Source organism: Pogona vitticeps, chromosome 1 (assembly GCF_051106095.1).
Source record: "Pogona vitticeps strain Pit_001003342236 chromosome 1, PviZW2.1, whole genome shotgun sequence".
Classification (NCBI taxonomy): domain Eukaryota; kingdom Metazoa; phylum Chordata; class Lepidosauria; order Squamata; family Agamidae; genus Pogona; species Pogona vitticeps.
In genome coordinates, this window is record NC_135783.1 from 175,196,035 (window position 1) to 175,215,944 (window position 19,910).

At 43.1% G+C, this 19,910-nt stretch overlaps 1 protein-coding gene across 2 annotated transcripts in view; it reads right to left on the reverse strand.

Moving 5' to 3' along the window:
* Positions 1 to 19,910, reverse strand: part of SPAG16 (sperm associated antigen 16) — a 655,515-nt gene that overhangs the window by 575,720 nt on the left and 59,885 nt on the right. For both annotated transcript variants that reach the window (XM_078379135.1, XM_072977750.2), the window contains 2 exons: positions 19,658 to 19,727; positions 17,041 to 17,189 (listed from right to left, as the gene is read on the reverse strand). In XM_078379135.1, the coding sequence (XP_078235261.1) occupies positions 17,041 to 17,189; positions 19,658 to 19,727 (219 nt within the window). The remainder of the gene's footprint in view (positions 1 to 17,040; positions 17,190 to 19,657; positions 19,728 to 19,910) is intronic.

The window sequence follows — 19,910 nt, forward strand, 5'->3', positions numbered from 1 at the left end:
GCTGAGAAATAATGCCAATAGTAAATTGAAATTTGAAACTACTTCTGACACCACCAGTTTTAAAGGTCTGTTAAGCTGCTGCTTACACTAGAGAGAAGAAAAAGGAAACAGTGTAGTGCAGATACAGCTGTTAATTTACTGCTTGATAGTAATCTCCTAATCCACATGAGTAAGAGAGGTATTTTAAGGCCTAAAAAAATTCTGATGACTTTACATGAAGCCTTGTGGCACAATGGTTAAACTGCCAAAACTGTGCTCACGACCTGGGGTTCAATCCCAGGCAGCCAGCTCAAGGTCGACTCAGCCTTCTATCCTTCCAAGGTTGGTAAAATGAGTACCCAGCTTGCTGGGGGTGGGGGACAAAGTGTAGCCTGCATAATTAACTTGTAAACTGCCCAGAGAGTGCTTGAAGCACTATGGGGCGGTATATAAGCAGCACGCTTTGCTTTTGCTCTGCTTACAAAATGTAGTTTTCTTTTATCATAACATTTTAATTGTTTTTACAACTTATCAGTCTCATAGAAGACATTGAAAATGGAGGAATAACAAAATACTGTATATTATACTACACTGCATGTATCCTATTATTAAGTTTCTTCTATAGGAAATATTGATTTCTGCCCATAAATAGGTAGATAAAATATACATTTTGCTGTTTCACAGTACTCATCAGATCATTAGCATTATTGTTTTACTGGTTTGCCATTATGTACTCATGCATGAGACAAGACAGTGGGACTGACACATCCTTACAATTCACTCCACAGGCTCCTTTCAGATGTAGGAACTTTAATGTGTAGATGAAACTGTCATAGCTACATGGACTTTCACATTCATCAGAATGTCTATAATACGTCTATGTGAAATTATGGGATGGACAGTTCTTGCAGTTTTTAGACTAGTACCCCAATGTTAAATATCTTTTTATACAGTTAAGTACAAGCAAGTAAATGGAAATAGTTACTGTGGGCTTTTCGGGCTGTCTTGTCATGTTCTGGAGGTTTTTCTTCCTAATGTTTCACCAGTCTCTGTGGTCGGCATCTTCAGAGGACAGGAATTGGAACTCTGTCTGTGCTCTGGTGCAGTTTGACTCTCTTTTTTTACCCATAGGAATTGCACCACACCAAACAGGTTTTTGTCAGGTACTACTGACTACCCTGTGAAAGAAGCCTGCTGGAGTGACTATCCTCATGCACCTTCTTTGAAGAAAAAAATCTCAGTAATATAGGAGGAAACTGAAGAATAGGCAGCACCATAATTTTACACTACAGAAAAAGGTGGACACAAACAAACAAAAGGCTTTGGTGATTTTAAAAAAAAATCAAAAGTTGTTGACAAACAAAAGGAGACAAGCGGATATATAAAAACCATGAAGTGCATTATAGTATTTGCTGCAACAGAATTACACAGCTACTCCAATGGAAATCACTCCAGAATAGGAAGATGCTCATGAAATTGAAAGATTAAAAACATTCACAATAAACTACAAAAAAGAATACTTAACATCAATTGATCATGGTAGAGGGTATGCCCCCTAAATTAATTTAGGCAATGATTACAAAAAAGGTCAAAAATATCAAGTCAGATATGAATTTTGAGAAGAAAAAAACTATTGTTGGCACTCACAAAAAAACTAAATGCATGTTAAAACCTTATTTAATGCAAGGAGTACGATTTCTATACATCTTTCCCAAATTTTATAATTTTAATTTCATAAATTGCTTTGGATTTATCTCTAGTTTGTAGTGTATAGAATCAGAATTGAGCAGGAAGAGGCCTTCAAGTCCAACCCTCTGCATAATGCAGGAATCCAAATCAAAGCAGATATGACAGATAGTTGTCCAATTTTTTTCTTGAATGCCTCTGATGTTGGAGCACTCATCCCCTCCTAAGGTAATTGGTTCCATTATCATACTGCTCTAACAGTGAAGTTTTTCCTGATATTCATCCTAAATCCAGGTTCCTGTAGCTTCAGCCCATTACTATGTGTCCTGCACTCTGGGATGATCAAGAACAGATCCTGCCCCCCCACCCCCTATACACCCCACTATACACTTTCAAGTACAGTGTTTGAAAAGTGCTATCATGTGAATCCATTTCCTATTGCAAAAGAAGCTGAAGAAAAATAAAATCAGTTTCTCACCACCAATCTCCACCCCACCCCACCACCCCACAAAAAAAAAACCTATAATGCCATATGCTTTTGTGGCTGTTCTAAGTGCAAAATGTTATTCAAGAATTGTGATTCATTCTAAAATCTCTGGACAGGAGACTAAATTATTTATCAGGGAGCTATAACAGATGACATGTCAAGTTACAAATGAACTGTGCTCTAGAAAGTATCACAAATTTACACAAAACATTTGTTCTTTCAGTGCACATACCACAATCCCTTCTTAAGTTACAATCTGGACAGAAAACAGTTTCTTTCAAAATCAATTAAAGTGTAAAAGATATTCAAGCTTCCTAAGATCTCAGTTAAAATGCAGATAGTCCAGAAGAAAAAGAGAATGGAAAGACATGGAAATAAAAACATAGTTCCACACTTTTATTATTTTCTATATATACAGCCGCCTAGAATGGCCTTTTAGGACGTGGTGGCGCTGTGGGCTAAACCGCAGAAGCCTGTGCTGCAGGGTCAGAAGATCCGGCAGTCGTAAGATCGAATCCACGCAACGGAATGAGCACCCGTTGCTTGTCCCAGCTCCCGCCAACCTAGCGGTTCGAAAGCATGCAAATGCGAGTAGATAAATAGGGACCACCTCGGTGGGAAGGTAAACAGCGTTCCGTGTCTAAATCACACTGGCCATGTGACCACGGAAAGATTGTCTTCGGACAAAAACGCTGGCTCTGTGGCTTGAAGAGCGGGATGAGCGCCGCCCCCTAGAGTCGGACACGACTGGACAAAAATTGTCAAGGGGAACCTTTACCTTTACCTTTAGAATGGCCTTTTAGGCCAGATGGGCGTGGTATAAATTAAATAAATAAATTAATTAATTCTTCTGGGCATATATTCTCTCAATCACTGATCGTCAAAATTTTGGCCATGCTCTCCCCCTTCTGATTTTTGACAAACTCTTCTTCCTCCTATAAAGTTTTTGCTTCAGTATGCTCTTTTGTGAGCAGCCTGAGCCCCTCATTTTTTTTTACTCAGGATTATAGGTGCCAACAGCCAGGGAGGCACTACTACTGTGGACTTGTCTTCTTGCGGCCCGGATACAAAACAAACATAAACCAACCCTACAGTTTTGCTTTCTCCCTTACTGTACACATGCAAAGCAGATACAGCAATGGGACAAATGGAATTTATATAAGAAGCAAGTAAGCTTTATCACACATTAAGGAAGAAAGAGTAAATAACATCTACAAGGGCAGGAGAATGTAGATGCACTAAGAGACCTGTAGCTGCTTGTATGCAGGCCCTGCTTGCTGCCTGCACTGTTGCTTCTGAACAGTGGCTAGCTGAGCACGACCCCTATGCAGAACACCACTCTTCCTATCCTATCCTATAAGTCAGCTGTTTGATGGCTTTCAAAATCCCTCTTTCCTCACTCCCGAGTCCTGACTTGTATTGTTCATTTTTGAGAAAAGAAATGAGAAAGCTACTCCAGGGGCATGCCTGCCATTCCTAGGGTTGCAATAGAAGGGGGTAACATAATTTATTTATTTATTTATTTATTTATTTATTTAATTTATACCCCGCCTATCTGGCCCACCGGACCACTCTAGGCGGCTTCCAAATATAAAATCAAATAATAAAACATAGACAAATACATAATAATCAAACAAGAACAGCAGTAAAGATAAAAAGGAAAAGTAAGAAAAAATCAAGAGTTGGCTGGAGGGAAGGCCTGAATAAACAGCCATGTTTTTAATTGGGTTTTAAAGGTGTCCAGCGTGGGGGCCGTGCGAATCGCCGGAGGGAGATTGTTCCAGAGGCGAGGAGCCACCGCCGAGAAGGCCCGGTTTCGTGTCTTCTCCTTCCGGGCCTCTCTCAGCGTCAGGCTCCTCAGCCTCACCTCCTGACTCGCACGGGTGATCCGGGTAGACCTTGGTGGGAGGAGGCGTTCCGCCAAATATCGAGGTCCTAAACCGTTTAGGGCCTTATACGTAAGCATTAAAACTTTGAAGTTGACACGGAAACAGATGGGCAGCCAATGCAATGCGGCCAGCGTTGGAGAGATGTGTTGATATTTTCTCACTCCTGTAAGGAGCCTGGCCGCCGCATTCTGCACCACCTGAAGTTTCCGTGTCAGCCTCAAAGGCAGCCCCACGTAGAGCGCGTTACAGTGATCTAATCTTGAGATTACGAGCGCATGCACCAAGGTAGTGAGCGCCCCCATGTCAAGATAGGGTCGCAGCCGGGCAATCCGCCAAAGATGGAAAAATGCGGTGCGGACTACCGATGCCACCTGAGTTTCCATGGTGAGCGTCGGGTCCAAATATATGCCGAGGCTGCGGACCCCACTCTTCGCGGCCAAGGTGGTCCCCCCAAATGTGAGAGAACCACCCAAGCCCCCTACCATGGGGGCACCCACCCTCAGAACTTCCGTCTTATCCGGATTCAGCCTCAGTCCGTTCTCCTGCATCCATTGCAGTATGGCCCCCAGGCAACGCTGAAGGGAAAGGACAGCATCACCTGCAGTTGGTGAAAAGGAGATGTAGAGCTGGGTGTCATCGGCATATTGATGACACAAAGCCCCACATCCCCTAATGACCCCACCCAGCGGCCTCATATAGATGTTAAACAGCATTGGGGAGATAATCGACCCCTGTGGAACCCCACAATTGAGACTCCACGGGGCCGAGACGCTCTCCCCAAGCTGAACTCTCTGGGGACGGTCCCCCAAGAAGGAACGGAGCCAGGCAAGTGCCAAGCCACCAATTCCCAACTCAGAGAGCCTCCCTAGGAGGATACCGTGGTCGACGGTATCAAAGGCCGCCGAGATGTCGAGGAGGACCAGCAGGGAGATTTTGCCACTGTCGGTCTCCCTCAGCAGGTCATCGTACAGGGCGACCAATGCCGTCTCAGTACCGTGGCGCGGCCTGAAGCCCGACTGAAATGGATCCAGGGCATCCGTTTCGTCCAGGTGAGCCTGGAGCTGATCGGCCACCACCCTCTCAACCACTTTGCTCATGAAAGAAACATTGGCGACAGGCCTATAATTGCCAATTTCGTCCGCCGCCAAACTAGGTTTCTTTCTTATGGGCCTAATGAGTGTCTCCTTGAGGGCGGATGGAAATCTACCCTCAAGGAAAGACTCATTTATTATTACTGTGGCCCATTCTGTTGTTATCGGCCTGGCTGCTTTGATTAACCAGGCCGGGCAAGGGTCCAAGGAGGAGGTGGTGGCTCGGCAGCGGTCAAGCACCCTGGAAACGGAATCAGGTGTTACAGGCTGAAAAGAATCGAAAGTCACTGGGTAAGATGGAGTGCTGGACATCTCTGCTCGACTCACTGTTTTTAAAAACGGAGAGAGCTCCCGGCGGATGGCCTCCACTTTAGATTTAAAAAAGGCTGCAAACTGGTCAGGGGAAAAACTAGGGGGAGGCCTATCACCTGAACCAGTTCCAGATAGGTCGCGCACTATACGGAATAACTCCGCCTGCTGGTTGGACGCTTCGCTTATCCGGTTAGCGAAGAATGATCTACATGCAGCCTTTACCTTAGTCAGGTAAAGGTTAGTTGCGACCCTGACAGCTGTCCAATTGTAATCCGTCGGGTTCTTCCTCCACCTACGCTCTAGCCTTCTCCTATGTCGCTTCATCGCTCGGAGCTCCTGGTTAAACCAGGGCGCAGGCCGAGCTCTGAGCCGGAGAGGGCGTTTAGGTGCGATCGTGTCTATAGCCCTAGTGGCAGCGATGGACCAGCTGTCAACCAGAGCCTCGACAGGAGCGCCAGCCAGGTCAGCTGGAACACCTCTCATGGCCTCCTGGAATCCAACAGGATCCAGTAGCCTTCGAGGTCGGACCATAGAAATAGGTCCTTGCTCCCTGCGAGGGGGGAGTGCCACTGAGAGGTTGCATTTTATTAGGTGGTGATCTGACCATGACAATGGGACCAACTCGAGGTCAGTCACCACCAGACCACACTCGCTCCAGTTGGTGGAAAAAACCAGGTCTAACGTATGGCCACCCACGTGGGTGGGGCTGATAACATGTTGGGACATGTTCAAGGAAGCCATGGTTTCCAAGAACTCAAGAGCTGGCCCTGTGGTCTCTGCCCCCGCATGCACGTTGAAATCACCCAAGACCAAAAGCCTCGGGGATCCCAACAATGCCGCGGAGACAAAGTCGGCCAGCTCCGGTAGGGAAGTGGCTGGGTCGCAGGGAGCGCGGTAACCCAGCAAAATCCCAATACCATCCCTAGCCCCTATCGACACGTGGAGTGCCTCTAGACCTGGCTTTACCACCGAGGAGCGCCTAGTAACCTCTAAGTTGGATTTGTAGACAATGGCTACTCCCCCGCCCCGCCCCTCCAGTCTACCCTGGTGCTGGACAGCATAACCAGGTGGGCAGATGAGAGCCAGAGGAGGACCCCCCTCCCCATTAATCCACGTCTCGGTTATGCATGCCAGGTCTGCATCCTCCTCCAGGATAAGGTCGTAAATCACCTGGGTTTTGTTGGCGACAGACCTGGCATTCAACAGTACCAGATTTAGAGTGGAGGGCTGGCTGATCCGGCTACCTCGATATTGGGGTTTGGTCACAGTCTCAGAACAATGAACAGCTTTCAAACATCTGTCCATCGTTCTTCTGACACGAGTAGGGACTGTGTCAACGCCATATCTCCCTCTACCCGTGATCACAGGGATGTTAAAAGACCCCCTGCTGGGTGAACAGGACTTCCACTCCATATCCAAGAGAAAGAAAAAGAAAAATAGAGACCAATTAACCTAAATTAATAAACCAAACAAACTTAGATACAAAGCAGGTACATGAATCAAATATATGCAATAAAACAGGAAAATTACAAAAAATAAAAATAAAAATCCCAAAATTATGAACACCCTGTGTAACATTAAAATAAATTATTGAAAAATCACATACTAAAGCCCCATATATAATCCTGATCCTCCCTCCTCCTCTACACAACCTTGTCCATTCAACAATGTCTGTTTCGATGTTATTTTGAATATTGGTGTTAAAGATGATGTTGAAGGAGGAGTAAGAGTATTACTCGTGGAGGTGAGCCAAGTTGTTTCAGTCGCTGGCCTTTGTGTGGGGGCAGAGCGTCTTTGCAGATGGTCCAAGAAAGGGAGAGTGAGTCAAGCAGTCTTAGAAAAAGTCCCGTCCCCTGGAGATCCAACATGGCGACCAGCCAGCCAGGGAGCGGGACAAACAACTCACTCTCACTAACCGACACCCAATATTCCCCCCCCACAGCCTTCCACACTTAAAAGTCTTCACTCCCCCTAAGCCAGGTGGCTGATGTTGGGGGGGGGGTGAGGCAATCAGGGGTAGCAGGGCCTGGTCCTGGAAAACGGAGGGAGATAGAGCCAAACTCCGGATGGCAGTTGACAACAGCCCAGCCACAGTTCTTACTGTCTCTCACCCAGTGAGATTGTGGCAGGCAGAAGATCTTCCGCTCCCCCAAAGGCAGGAATGTTGGTACGGTGAGGCCCTGAGAACACCTTCGGCTTAAAAGCCTTCACTCACCCTAAGCCAGGTGGCTGATGTTGGGGGGGGTGAGGCAATCAGGAGTCGCAGGGCCTAGTCCTGGAAAACGGAGGGAGATAGAGCCAAACTCCAGATGGCAGTTGACAACAGCCCAGCCACAGTTCTTACTGTCTCTCACCCAGTGAGATTGTGGCAGGCAGAAGATCTTCCACTCCCCCAAAGGCAGGAATGTTGGTCCGGTGAGGCCCTGAGAACACCTTCGGCTTAAAAGCCTTCACTCACCCTAAGCCAGGTGGCTGATGTTGGGGGGGGGTGTGAGGCAATCAGGAGTCGCAGGGCCTAGTCCTGGAATAAAATAGGGTCACCCTTTTTAGGGACCAATTCCCTAAAGTCCCTGAGGAAACCTAGGGACTTTAGCCCAAGGAAAGTCATGCGAACTACACCTCAGTCTAAACAACATGCGAGGCTGTAAATTCTCCAATAAAACCAGGCTGAATGAAGCTGGAGGGATTAATCTTTCTCAACTTTTCCCACCTCGGTTCTCTATAAAGCAACAGGTGAGACTGGGAGGTGGGGAAGAAAAGCAGATTTGCAACTGTTTATCAGGTTTCCATTGCCCTCACCCAGTGCCCTGTCAAACAGTCTAATAAGGCCTATTTCCACTGCTGGAATAAGCCAGCAGAGCAAGCGTAGTTTATGGATGTGTGCTTAAATCACATGGACTTTAGCACAACTCAAACTTTTGTGGAAGTGTGCATCCTCACCCTGCCACTACCAATGCTATCACCACTCCTGCCTTCATCTCCTGACAGGTGGGTCTGATGGGGGTAGGGAGGAGAATGGAAAAGGAGGGGGAGAAGGATGAATGGGAAAGGGGCAAAGGTTTTCCCTTCCAGCTAACCTGGTACATATGCACACACACAAATGCACATACACATATACACACAGAGAGGAGAGAGTTACAGCAATAGAGGTGCGAGGGTGGAACCCCCCCCCTTAAATGCAAGAAACCCAAACCTTCCACCTAAAGACCAAGCCAGTGGAGGAGGAGGAGGAAACATCCTCCCATGTGGGCTTTAATTCCTGGAGAAATTCTCTGCATGGTTCCCCAGCATGAAGCCCCATGAATGTTCTATATAGGATCACCCCAAGGCACAAATACATGGGTCCCTGGCATGAGTCCCGATGGCTCCCCATGAATTTTATATAAAGGATTACCCAAAATTACAAAAACATGGGTCCCAGATGTGCCTTGGATTGGCAGTCTGTAGTCACAGATGGGATCTATAATTTGATGGTGGTTTGGGGAGGGTCCCATATAAAAAGCATATGAAATCATGAAAGGGGTGGAAACGGAAGGAGGAGCAAGGGATTTGTGTGCTGGCAGGAGACTAAGGCAATAAAAAACAGGAAAGATTTGGTGGGGGTGAGGAGAAGAGGTTGGTTGAGAGATGGGACAGAAGATGAGGAAAGTGGTGGGGGCTGAAAGGGAAGGGAAGGAAGGCTTGGCTTGGCTGACTGTTAGCTGTAAAAAAAACCCCTCTGTGACAACCATGGGTATGTACCAAGTAGTATCTATCACCAACACCCCACATGGAAGGGTGATCAGTCTGGTGGGGGTGGTGATCGGGCTGGGGGAACAATCAGGTGGGTGAGCAAGTTTTTCTACTCCTATCAAGAGTGTTCACATATGTGGAATTGATTCCATCTACCTCAAAATGAAAACCACTCCCCTGGCACACTACTCTGCATGTGCATGTAACCTAGTATGCATGTCTAAATCTTAGTTGTTTTTGTTGTTGTTGTTGTTGTTTAGCAGAACCTGATACAAGCGTGTTTTTTATTGTCAAATGGATCTGTTTCTAATTTGGAGCAATGGTGGCTAGTGCCAATTGTGATTAGTGGCATAGAAGGTACTGAAACTAATGGTGAGTAGAGCCAAGTTGAAAGCAGGTATTCACATGCATACACATACCACAAACTCACTATATCCTACACAAACAAGCATGGAGGTAAACAGACAGACAGGCAAGCATTCACTCATACACACAAATAGTCCTCTGCCATTAGTAAAGAGGAAGAGCTAGATGAGGGCAATCTGAGCCTGAGATGGAAAAGCATCCCACTAGCCCTAAAGTACAAGCTGCCACTGATTGGACATGGAGAATTCCCTTGTGAAATGGAAAAGCATGGTGACTCCTTGAATTACAGTAAGAGCCATTGTGGTGTGAGCCAGAAGGCGAGGCGGGCCCACCGCTTGCTGCAGCGCCGTCCATTCCCACAAAGGAGACAGAGAGAGGATGGGAATATGGAGCCATGATGCCTCCAGAGAAAATCTCAGAGGAGTCCCTCCAGGGGGCAGAAGAGGAAGATTTGTCCCAGAGCTTGAGGGGGATAGGAGTAAAGGAAGAACAGTTAAGAAAGGCAGGAAAGGAAGTAAGGAGAGGGAGGAGATAGAAGCGGGGGAAGGAGAAGTAATAGAGAGAGGAGCGGCATTACCTCCAGGTTGGGAATGGATCTGGCTACAAGATCCTTGGACTCAGAAGTGGGAGTGACTGAAGGTACCTAGGGAGAAGGCCAACCGTACGATAAGGGCTGTGATTCCCCCTAGACCCTCCAATGGGGGAGAAGCAGAAGTGAGGGAGTGGAAGAAGAAGTTAAGAGAAGAAAGAGAGAGGATAGAACAAGAGAGGAAAGAGAGGAGTGAATGTCAAGCATGGGAGATGAAGAAGTCAGACTGGAAAGAGCCTGGGAGATGCTGGAACCCAGGGGGTGTCCCAAGTGGGAAAATCTCCTTGGAGATGCGTCTATGCCCCTGCTGTCTATACCAGTGGCTCTTAACCTTTTTGAAAGAAATGCCCCCTTGAGCCATTGAGGACGTTATCATCGCCCCCTCCCCGCGGTGATGATATATTTCTTGTTTGTTTGTTTGTTTGTTTGTTTGTTTGTTTGTTTGTTTGTTTGTTTGTTTGTTTGTTTGTTTGTTTGTTTGTTTGTTTGTTTGTTTGTTTGTTTGTTTGTTTGTTTGTTTGTTTGTTTGTTTGTTTGTTTGTTTGTTTGTTTGTTTGTTTGTTTGTTCGTTCGTTCGTTCGTTCGTTCGTTCGTTCGTTCGTTCGTTCGTTCGTTCGTTCGTTCGTTCGTTCGTTCGTTCGTTCGTTCGTTCGTTCGTTCGTTCGTTCGTTCGTTCGTTCGTTCGTTCGTTCGTTCGTTCGTTCGTTCGTTCGTTCGTTCGTTCGTTCGTTCGTTCGTTCGTTCGTTCGTTCGTTCGTTCGTTCGTTCGTTCGTTCGTTCGTTCGTTCGTTCGTTCGTTCGTTCGTTCGTTCGTTCGTTCGTTCGTTCGTTCGTTCGTTCGTTCGTTCGTTCGTTCGTTCGTTCGTTCGTTCGTTCGTTCGTTCGTTCGTTCGTTCGTTCGTTCGTTCGTTCGTTCGTTCGTTCGTTCGTTCGTTCGTTCGTTCGTTCGTTCGTTCGTTCGTTCGTTCGTTCGTTCGTTCGTTCGTTCGTTCGTTCGTTCGTTCGTTCGTTCGTTCGTTCGTTCGTTCGTTCGTTCGTTCGTTCGTTCGTTCGTTCGTTCGTTCGTTCGTTCGTTCGTTCGTTCGTTCGTTCGTTCGTTCGTTCGTTCGTTCGTTCGTTCGTTCGTTCGTTCGTTCGTTCGTTCGTTCGTTCGTTCGTTCGTTCGTTCGTTCATTTATGACACTTAAATCTAATGGCTCCTGAAAACAAAATTCAATTCTAAGAAAATGAAATGCCCCCAAAAAGTAACATTTAATGATGTAGTTGCAAGCGAATTTTAAGACGCAAAAAGAGATATAAAAAGGGCATAAAAACAAACCACAATGCAGGAACTAAAATTTTCAAGACGAAAACTCTGAAACTAAATTAAGATTGGAGGAAAATCTATATTCATGCACACTGTAAAAAGGCTGCAGCCATCTTAACAGGTTTGGCCTGCTCCAGCGCCCCCCTACCGCCCCCCTTCTGTTCCAGTGCCCCCATGCCGCCCCTTTTCGTTCTACCACCCCCCTGAAAAATGAAATCGCCCCCTGGGGGGCATTATCGCCCACGTTAAGAACCACTGGTCTATACAGACAGGAAAGATGATGAGAGGATGGTCACCAGTCGAAACGCCAGGACCATGTACTAAGGGGACAGTGTGCTAATTTTTCTTTTTTATATGTTTATTGTTGTGTTATGTGCTGTAAGCTGCCTAGAGTGGTCGCAACGACCAGATAGGTAGGATACAAATAGAATGAATAAACAAACAAACAAACAAACTCTAGTTATGGTAACCCCTTTGTTTTAGAAGATTGTAAGTCCCTTCCTGCCCGAGTGGAGGAAGGTGAAAGAGACTATGTTCCTGTCCACGATAATGGTTTATTGGATAGTTCTAAAATAAATGTTCCATCGTTACTGCTGCAAATGGTGTCTGGTGAAGTTATTGAGGATAAGGAAAAACCACTTGACTGTCCAATCAAACCCTCACATATGGCCACTGAGAAGCCCATTAATAAACACCAAGGTCATACTAAATTACAGAACTATGTTATGGAACTATTTCTCCCTATACCTGGAACACAGGCTGTAAACGCAGCTGCTAACTCTTAGACCATGGAATATGTGGAAGGGAAAATCTCACTATGACCAATTAACTGTAGTCACCTAGCAACTAGGTATCACTTCTGGAAAGGTCTCAGACAGCATCCTTTGAAGGTTTTCTCCTCTCTTCCTTACCGGAGGTATCTGCATCTTTATTATCCCCCCAAAAAGGAGGATGAGTGGCAGGATGATCAAGGAAAGGGAAATGTGTTGGAGCCCTTTTTACCCTTTTGACTGGAATAAGATCATATATGATCAATTACATCACTATTAGATCAATCCAATGATATCTAACAGCTATGAATACTGTACAAAGGTTGTTTGAGTTAGGAGGCACACTGATAAGCTGACATGCTGAGAAGTTCAGAATTGTGTCAAATATTCCAGTGACACAGGATATGAAGGAATGCATTCTTTGCTCTTGTTTTAGCTTTAGCCAGACACTAAAGAAAGTGTCAGCTTTCATCAGCAAGTTTCTAGATAATCAACCTACTTGTTTCTCCAGTAAGAAGTTGAATGTACACTGCTCTGCTTTCTCTACAGGAAATTCCTTCCCCTTCCCTGCAGTTTCATTATGTCTTCTTTCCATTGTTCTCTTTATTTGTTCTCATTACACCCTGGAGCCCAGAGTCTGTATCACACAACAGAAATGCAGATAAAGGGACAACCATCTCTTTTTGGGTATTAATATCTTCGTTGACAGAAGAATAAAAAGGAGGGGACTAACTTAACCTCTCAGGACAAAATATTGCACAACCTGGGAGCAGCCACAGTTGCATATCGTTTGGACTACTGTAATGTGCTCTGTGCAGGGTTGCCTTGGGAAAGTGTTTGGAAACTTCAGCAGGTTCAAAATGCTGCGGCCAGATTATTAACTGTGACAACGTACAGAGATCACATAACCTCTTACAGCAGCTCTACTGACACACAGTCTATTTCCAAGCACAATTCAAAGTGTTTTTGATTTATAAAGCCCTAAATGACCTGTGTCCAAGCTATATCAAAGATGGGACTGTGACAACCCCAGACCTACTGGAGGATGCCACACTTTCACTAAGCTGCCACCAACTGTTCCCTGTAAGGAGTCACACAGACCAGGAATGGATTTTTAACAAACAAAGGAATAAGGTTTATTTAAATAACACACAGGGAAAATAAAATGATCAAGGGAATAAGATACAGTAACGTGGCTTAGTCTCAATCATACATACACCAGTTTGGTTCACACAGAACACCTTTAAATAAAGCACAGACCCTGAACCTATCAGTTCTGGCTACCCATAAAGACACCTGAACCTATCAGGTAGGTACTGACTGACACACAGTAGTACCCTGTCTGACACACAGACTCCCACTCCAGCTTCTTCTTCTAGCTCCTTCTTCTAAACTTCTCCACACAGGCTTCACATATATATACAGTACAGCCCCTCCTCCTGATGTCCCGCCTTCCACTCCCCATAGGATGGAACTTTCCCTCCAACCCATGACAGACAGGTAACATCAGTGCTGTATGTAACAGGGACCTCCCTTTATGAGCCTGCCCAGGTTAAGAGGCTTTTTCTCTAGGTCCCACCACCCTCCCAGGTATATTGGGATTTGACAAGGGAGAGGGACTTCTCTATCATTGTTCCCAGACTCTTGAGCCCCCCTCCTACAGGAGGCCAGGCTAGCCCCATCTTTGCTATCCTTCTACTATAAGCAAAGCCTTTTTCTACATGCAGGCTTTCTTTTAAAGGTAAAGGTTCCCCTTGACATTTTCAGTCCAGTCGTGTCCAACTTTAGGGGGTGGCACTCATCCCGCTTTTCAAGCCATAGAGCCAGCGCCTGTCCGAAGACATTTTTCCGTTGGTGACGAACTGGGACAAAGCAACGGGAGCTCACTCTGTCACGTGGATTCGGTCTTACGACTGCTTGGTCTTCTGACCCTGCAGCACAGGCTTCTGCGGTTTAGGCCACAGCGCTACCATGTCCCCTTTCTTTTAGCGACTAGCTATCTCAGGGGGCTTCTTAAAAGGGGGATTGTTGCATTTCTGTTGTGTTTTACATATATGCTTTAGTACTGCTTTTATCTAGTGAGTTTTCATTATTTATTTATTTTTATTACAATAATTTATTGTTTTTAGCTTTTACTGTTATATTTTTAATACTATAAACCATTTTTACCTTGGGTGGGGGGAAAAATATTTTAAATGAATACTGTAAATAAATGTATCTTCCAAATATTTCAAAACAAAGTATCAGAGAAAACCCCACATTCACTGGAAGGTGAAGAGAGACTTCAGACTTCCTCTTTCTACAGACGAAATGGCCTCCTCACTCAAGGAAAAAGTAATAATATGAAGCTAGAAAAATGTTATGGCTGTTTAACAGCAACCCATTATCTATTCCTCAGTGAGAGAACAAAGAAAATGTATGCCATTCCATGTAGGCTAGAGGTATGGAAAACCTCTAAAAATAAATGGAAATATCCAGATGTGCTGCTGCTATTTGTATATTGCTAATTGATAAAATAGTAACAATGCATTCATCCAACATTTCAGAATTCTTTTATACACACATTTCATACACTCTTTTCATACTAAGAGCGTATGAAAAGATAAGCTGTCTGAAGGATAAAATGCATACCTAAAAATACTTATGTGAAGAAGTGAGAATCGCTTTGATGTGACTGGTTTTTTAAAAATATTATTATATGAGGATCCCTCCTGCCCACAAGACACCCTGGTTGATTTGTTCTCTTTACTTGTTAACCTGAGGAAACCTGGGGAAATTGCTCTCAACAGATTTAAATCACAAGAGACAGTCTCAATTTGTCCTCTATTACTTCTTGGCTACTATTTGTTTACAGGTGCTGCAGAAACATTTTACAGGTCTATAAAGATGTTTTCTTTTACAGACTCTGGAAAAACACTCTCTCATCCACAAGAAATCCTAATTTTGACAGAATGGCCTGCTTTTTAATGTGCAGGTGAGACCAAATTGTGACTCTCAGATTATTTTAAATAATACATCGTAACAGATGAAAACACTAAACCACATTATCAAATGAGATACAACCCATTCTGAACAATGAGACCTCCCTTTCACAAGTATAACAGTATTTACAGAAAAACCCAGAAGTGCTGTTCTCTTGCAACAACAGGCCATAACAAATTCAGATGCCAACTCCATTCTTGTATTTATACTCAGGCAATAATGCGACTATGATCCTAGTGTTGTGTAGTGCAGTGGTCCCCAACCTTGGGCCGCCAGATGTTCTTGGACTACAACTCCCAGAAGTCTTCACCCACACCTCTACTGACCAGGATTTCTGGGAGTTGAAGTCCAAGAACATATGGGGGCCCAAGGTTGGGGACCACTGGTGTAGTGTATAGAATGTTGGACTAGAATTCTGAAGAACAAGATTCAAATCCACACTGAGCCCTGGAAACTGACTGGGGATGTGGAACTGATAAAACCACTCATTAAATATTCACATGCCTTGAAAGCCCTACGAGGGTCACAATAACTCGGTTCCAAATTGACAGCATATAACAAAAACAAAAACAACACTATGATACAACCAAACAGAGTCAGCCACAAATGGTCCATATTCCTGAAGCCAAGATGGGCAAAGGCCAAGTTATAAGTAACTTGATTGACTTTTGTAAGTATCTACTTCATGTTCCAAGGCAACAAAAACTGAAAATGATGCCACAAAATTAACTGGACAGTCCTTTGGACAAGAGTAAACATACCTACAGTAACTGTGAGGGAGACTAATCAAACAATTACCAATTCATAAACTAGGTTGCATGTAGGTTTGGTACCTTCTTCAGCATGATCTATAAATAATAATAATAATAACTTTATATTCCAAAAAATCAAGCAACTCTTAAAAAATACAATGTCAATAGCTATGATAAAAAGTTGCTTGTAATAAAATAGTGATTTAACATCATGAAAAAAATATGGTAATAGTGTTTTTAACTTGGGGTGGGGGATATACTTATATATGCACCTCTTTGTTTGAGATTATGAAAGTGATTTAGGAGGCAAAAGCCATAATTCAGGAAAGAAACACTGATTTCTAACAAAAGAACAGCTATGAACCAACACCACCTGCACCCTTTTTACCCAAGCTATAGGCATTCATGTTCTTAGCTGGAACTTCAGTAACATTTCTATGGTAGAAAACAATTCAAGAATAACAATAGAAAATAAAATCATTATTAACTGTTTTTTTCATATATAGAAGCCCATTAACTGCAAATGAACTCACTAACCTGTCTCAAAACTTTTAAAAGTATGCAGCTTGTAAACAAGCTTCCAATACTCAAAGATTCAATTTTTTTAAACACAGCTTCCACTTATGGCTCCAATAACAACCAAGACTTGTTCTGTAAGTTTAACAAAACATATGAGGAAGAAGAGGTTCTTCTATGGGCCCATAGACAGAGGCAGCCAATGGTTCCCAAGTTTGACAGCTTCAGAATTCAATACTGATTTTAAATCAACATGGCATCACTGCCACAAACTACAGTACAGGCCAGCTGCTGGAATGGTAGGAGACAAATGGAGCAGAAAAATGAAAATCTCTATAACAAACACTGATGTGTCAGATTGTATAGATGCTTGCTGTTATACAAATCCAATTTTTTTATGTTAACATTACACCATTAGGTTTAGGAAAAACAAATAAGAATTATATGTTTGGAATTTTCTTACCTTACGTATATTCTGCACTGAGAGAGAGAATAGTAAGCAAGCAAGCAAGCAAGCAAGCAAGCAAGCAAGCAAGCAAGCAAGCAAGCAAACAAACAAATAAATAAATAAATAAATAAATACCTTTGGATATCTCTTGCCAATCTGTTTCGTTGGATCTTTTGCTGGATCATAGGGGTTAACTCCAGAATACACTTTTTGTTCCCTAGCCTCTCTGATAGCTCTTTGGGAGGGTCCTTCTAGTCCATCCTCTCTTTCACACCTATGACCAGCTATTAAAAAAAACATAGTTTTTGTTTTGTTCTGTTTTTTTAATGTTTTACTGTTGTTTTAATATTGTAAATTTCTTTGTAGAGAGAAGAAAGAAAGAATCTTCCATTTTTCCATAAAAACGAATATTTATAAATTCCTTTACAAAACAAAGCCATATGTGCCTCTTTGATCTGCCTAATTTCTTCATCAGTTGAGTCAGACAGCTCAGTAGTTCAAGTATCTGGCTGCAGAACCAGAGGTTGGGAGCATGATTCCCCACTGTGTCTCTTTGACAGGGGCTGGGCTAAATGATCCTTATGGTCCCTTTCAGCTCTGCAGTTCTAAGGTTATTATTATTATTCTAAGATTAAATCACTCTGTTTACAGTTCAAGTACAATTAGATTACAAATGAAGCTGATAGCATGAATACCTCTGTACTGAATTCTTCCAAGTGTTACTCAAGATAATACTCATCTTGATACCAGGCAGAAACAAAAGAAAAATTAAAAAACAAAGACAAAAATGGTTGTTGTGGGTTTTTTGGGCTTCTTGGCCGTGTTCTGAAAGTGTTTCTTCCTAACGTTTCGCCAGTCTCTGTGGCCGGCATCTTCAGAGGACAGCCTCAGTTTGCTGTCCTCTGAAGATGCCGGCCACAGAGACTGGCAAAACGTTAGGAAGAAACACTTTCAGAACACGGCCAAGAAGCCCAAAAAACCCACAACAACCATTAGATCCCGGCTGTGAAAGCCTTCGCGAATACAAAGACAAAAATGTTGTGGCACGTTGAAGACTGACTGCTATATTTTAATGAGAGCTTTTGGAGAAATCCACTTCCTCAAACTGATCTTGATGGCATTAAAACACAACATTGCACTATTAGTGTAAATGTGGACTGTTGTTAAATGGTGGCCCTATTCAGACATTAGTACTATCAGTTTGGATTCTTATTCAAAAGCTCTTTTCAGGCATTATATCCTGTAAGCCTGTAGAAGGCATCAGGAACACACACTCCCTCCCTGCCACCTTGCCACTCTCAAATGCCCATGTTCACTTGAACAGAGTTAGGATTACTTTTCAGATCTTTCTTGCTAACATTAGGGTCCCTGACTGTCTCGACATGTTTACAAGACAGACTGCCCAAACAGGGCTATAATCTTAAAAGCCAAAGATAGACAGAAGTACAGGTTGCCCACCTGCAACTACTGCTCTTTGAGTAGCCATATGTGTACTCAAATATACAGTATATGTGTTGTTCTGCACTTTCTCAGAACAGTCAGGGTAGTATGTGGGATACTATTAAAGCAATGATCAGTTGAATTAGGGGAATCATATAACCTTAAAAGAATATGAGAAAAATATATTTAAAAGTTTGATGATGAAACACAATTGCTGGACAGGAATTGTATGATAGATAAAGACTAAAAAAGTATAGCAGAAATATCAGCAAAAGGGAAATAATTAGAGAATATTAATATTTTAAAAATCAGAAGAACTTAATATATTAGAGAAGAAAGTATTTTGAAACACTAAAAATTCAAAACTGCTGGCCAGAGCTAAGCAAACTGAAAAAGCCAGGGACCTTATTGATGTGATTAAAAATGATGGAGGTACCGTGTGTAATTTGTTGAGAGATAAATTAAATGAGTTTTCATAAAATATACACTTATATACATTAAGGAATATATAGAAAACAATGTGTGAATTAGACTTCAAGAAATGGGTCAAAATATAATGGAGTATTTACTAAAGGAAGAAGAGGTGGACATAATAATCCATAACTCAAAAGTAGGGAAGACACCAGGAACTGATTGGATTGGGACCACTGTACTACTAAAATTTTAGTAAAATGTTGGACCATAAGTTAGTCTCTTTTTAATAAAATAATGAAGGGAGAAAAGACACCATCATCCTGAAAGCAATCAAGGCGGTACCTTATCCCCACCCCCACCTTTCTCTATAATTGTCTGAAGTGTCAAAAGACCCTCTTCATACTGTTCCTTCATACTATTGTCTGAACACTTGGGACTCCTGAGGCTTGCTTCATCCTTTAAAGCGGCCAAAAAGGTTAATTTGCATTTTTATTTGTTTATTATTAAAATAAATAAATAAACACTGTGCATATGAACCCAAAGTTATTAAATGGGGTTCTGTTAATGCCCCCCCCAAAAGGATTATTTTAGAAAATTCCTAACTGAACAAGTCCCTTGTACTCTCTAGTGGGCAAAACATTTTTTTTAATTAAATGGATTAAATATTGGGGTTGGGAGGTGGTCAGGAGTGCTGAGGATCTCTCAAAATATGACAAAATTGACTCCTACACCTCTAAAGGGCACAAGCGCAGTTTTATTTCCATAAGAATTGAAACAATTTTGGGGTGTTCTGGGATGCTTTGGTGGCACAAGTAGTGACCTTGGTAGCCACATGCAGGCCAAGGCAACATGCTGCCCAACCCAGGTTTAGATGTTTTGCAAAAACAGAAATATTTACCTCTGGCCACTGGAATGTGCACACTGTTTCCAGACTCCAAGCTTTGTAAGGTAGCTTGCAAGCCTGTAATCTAAACAAATGAGATAAAAATAACACTGAGGATTGAATTTTCACATATCCTAGCAAAACAATTAGATATAATAATAAAAATTATTTAATGTATTTGCAAAGGCTTTCACAGCCGGGATCTAATGTTGTTGTGGGTTTTTCAGGCTCTTTGGCCGTGTTCTGAAAGTTGTTCTTCCCAACGTTT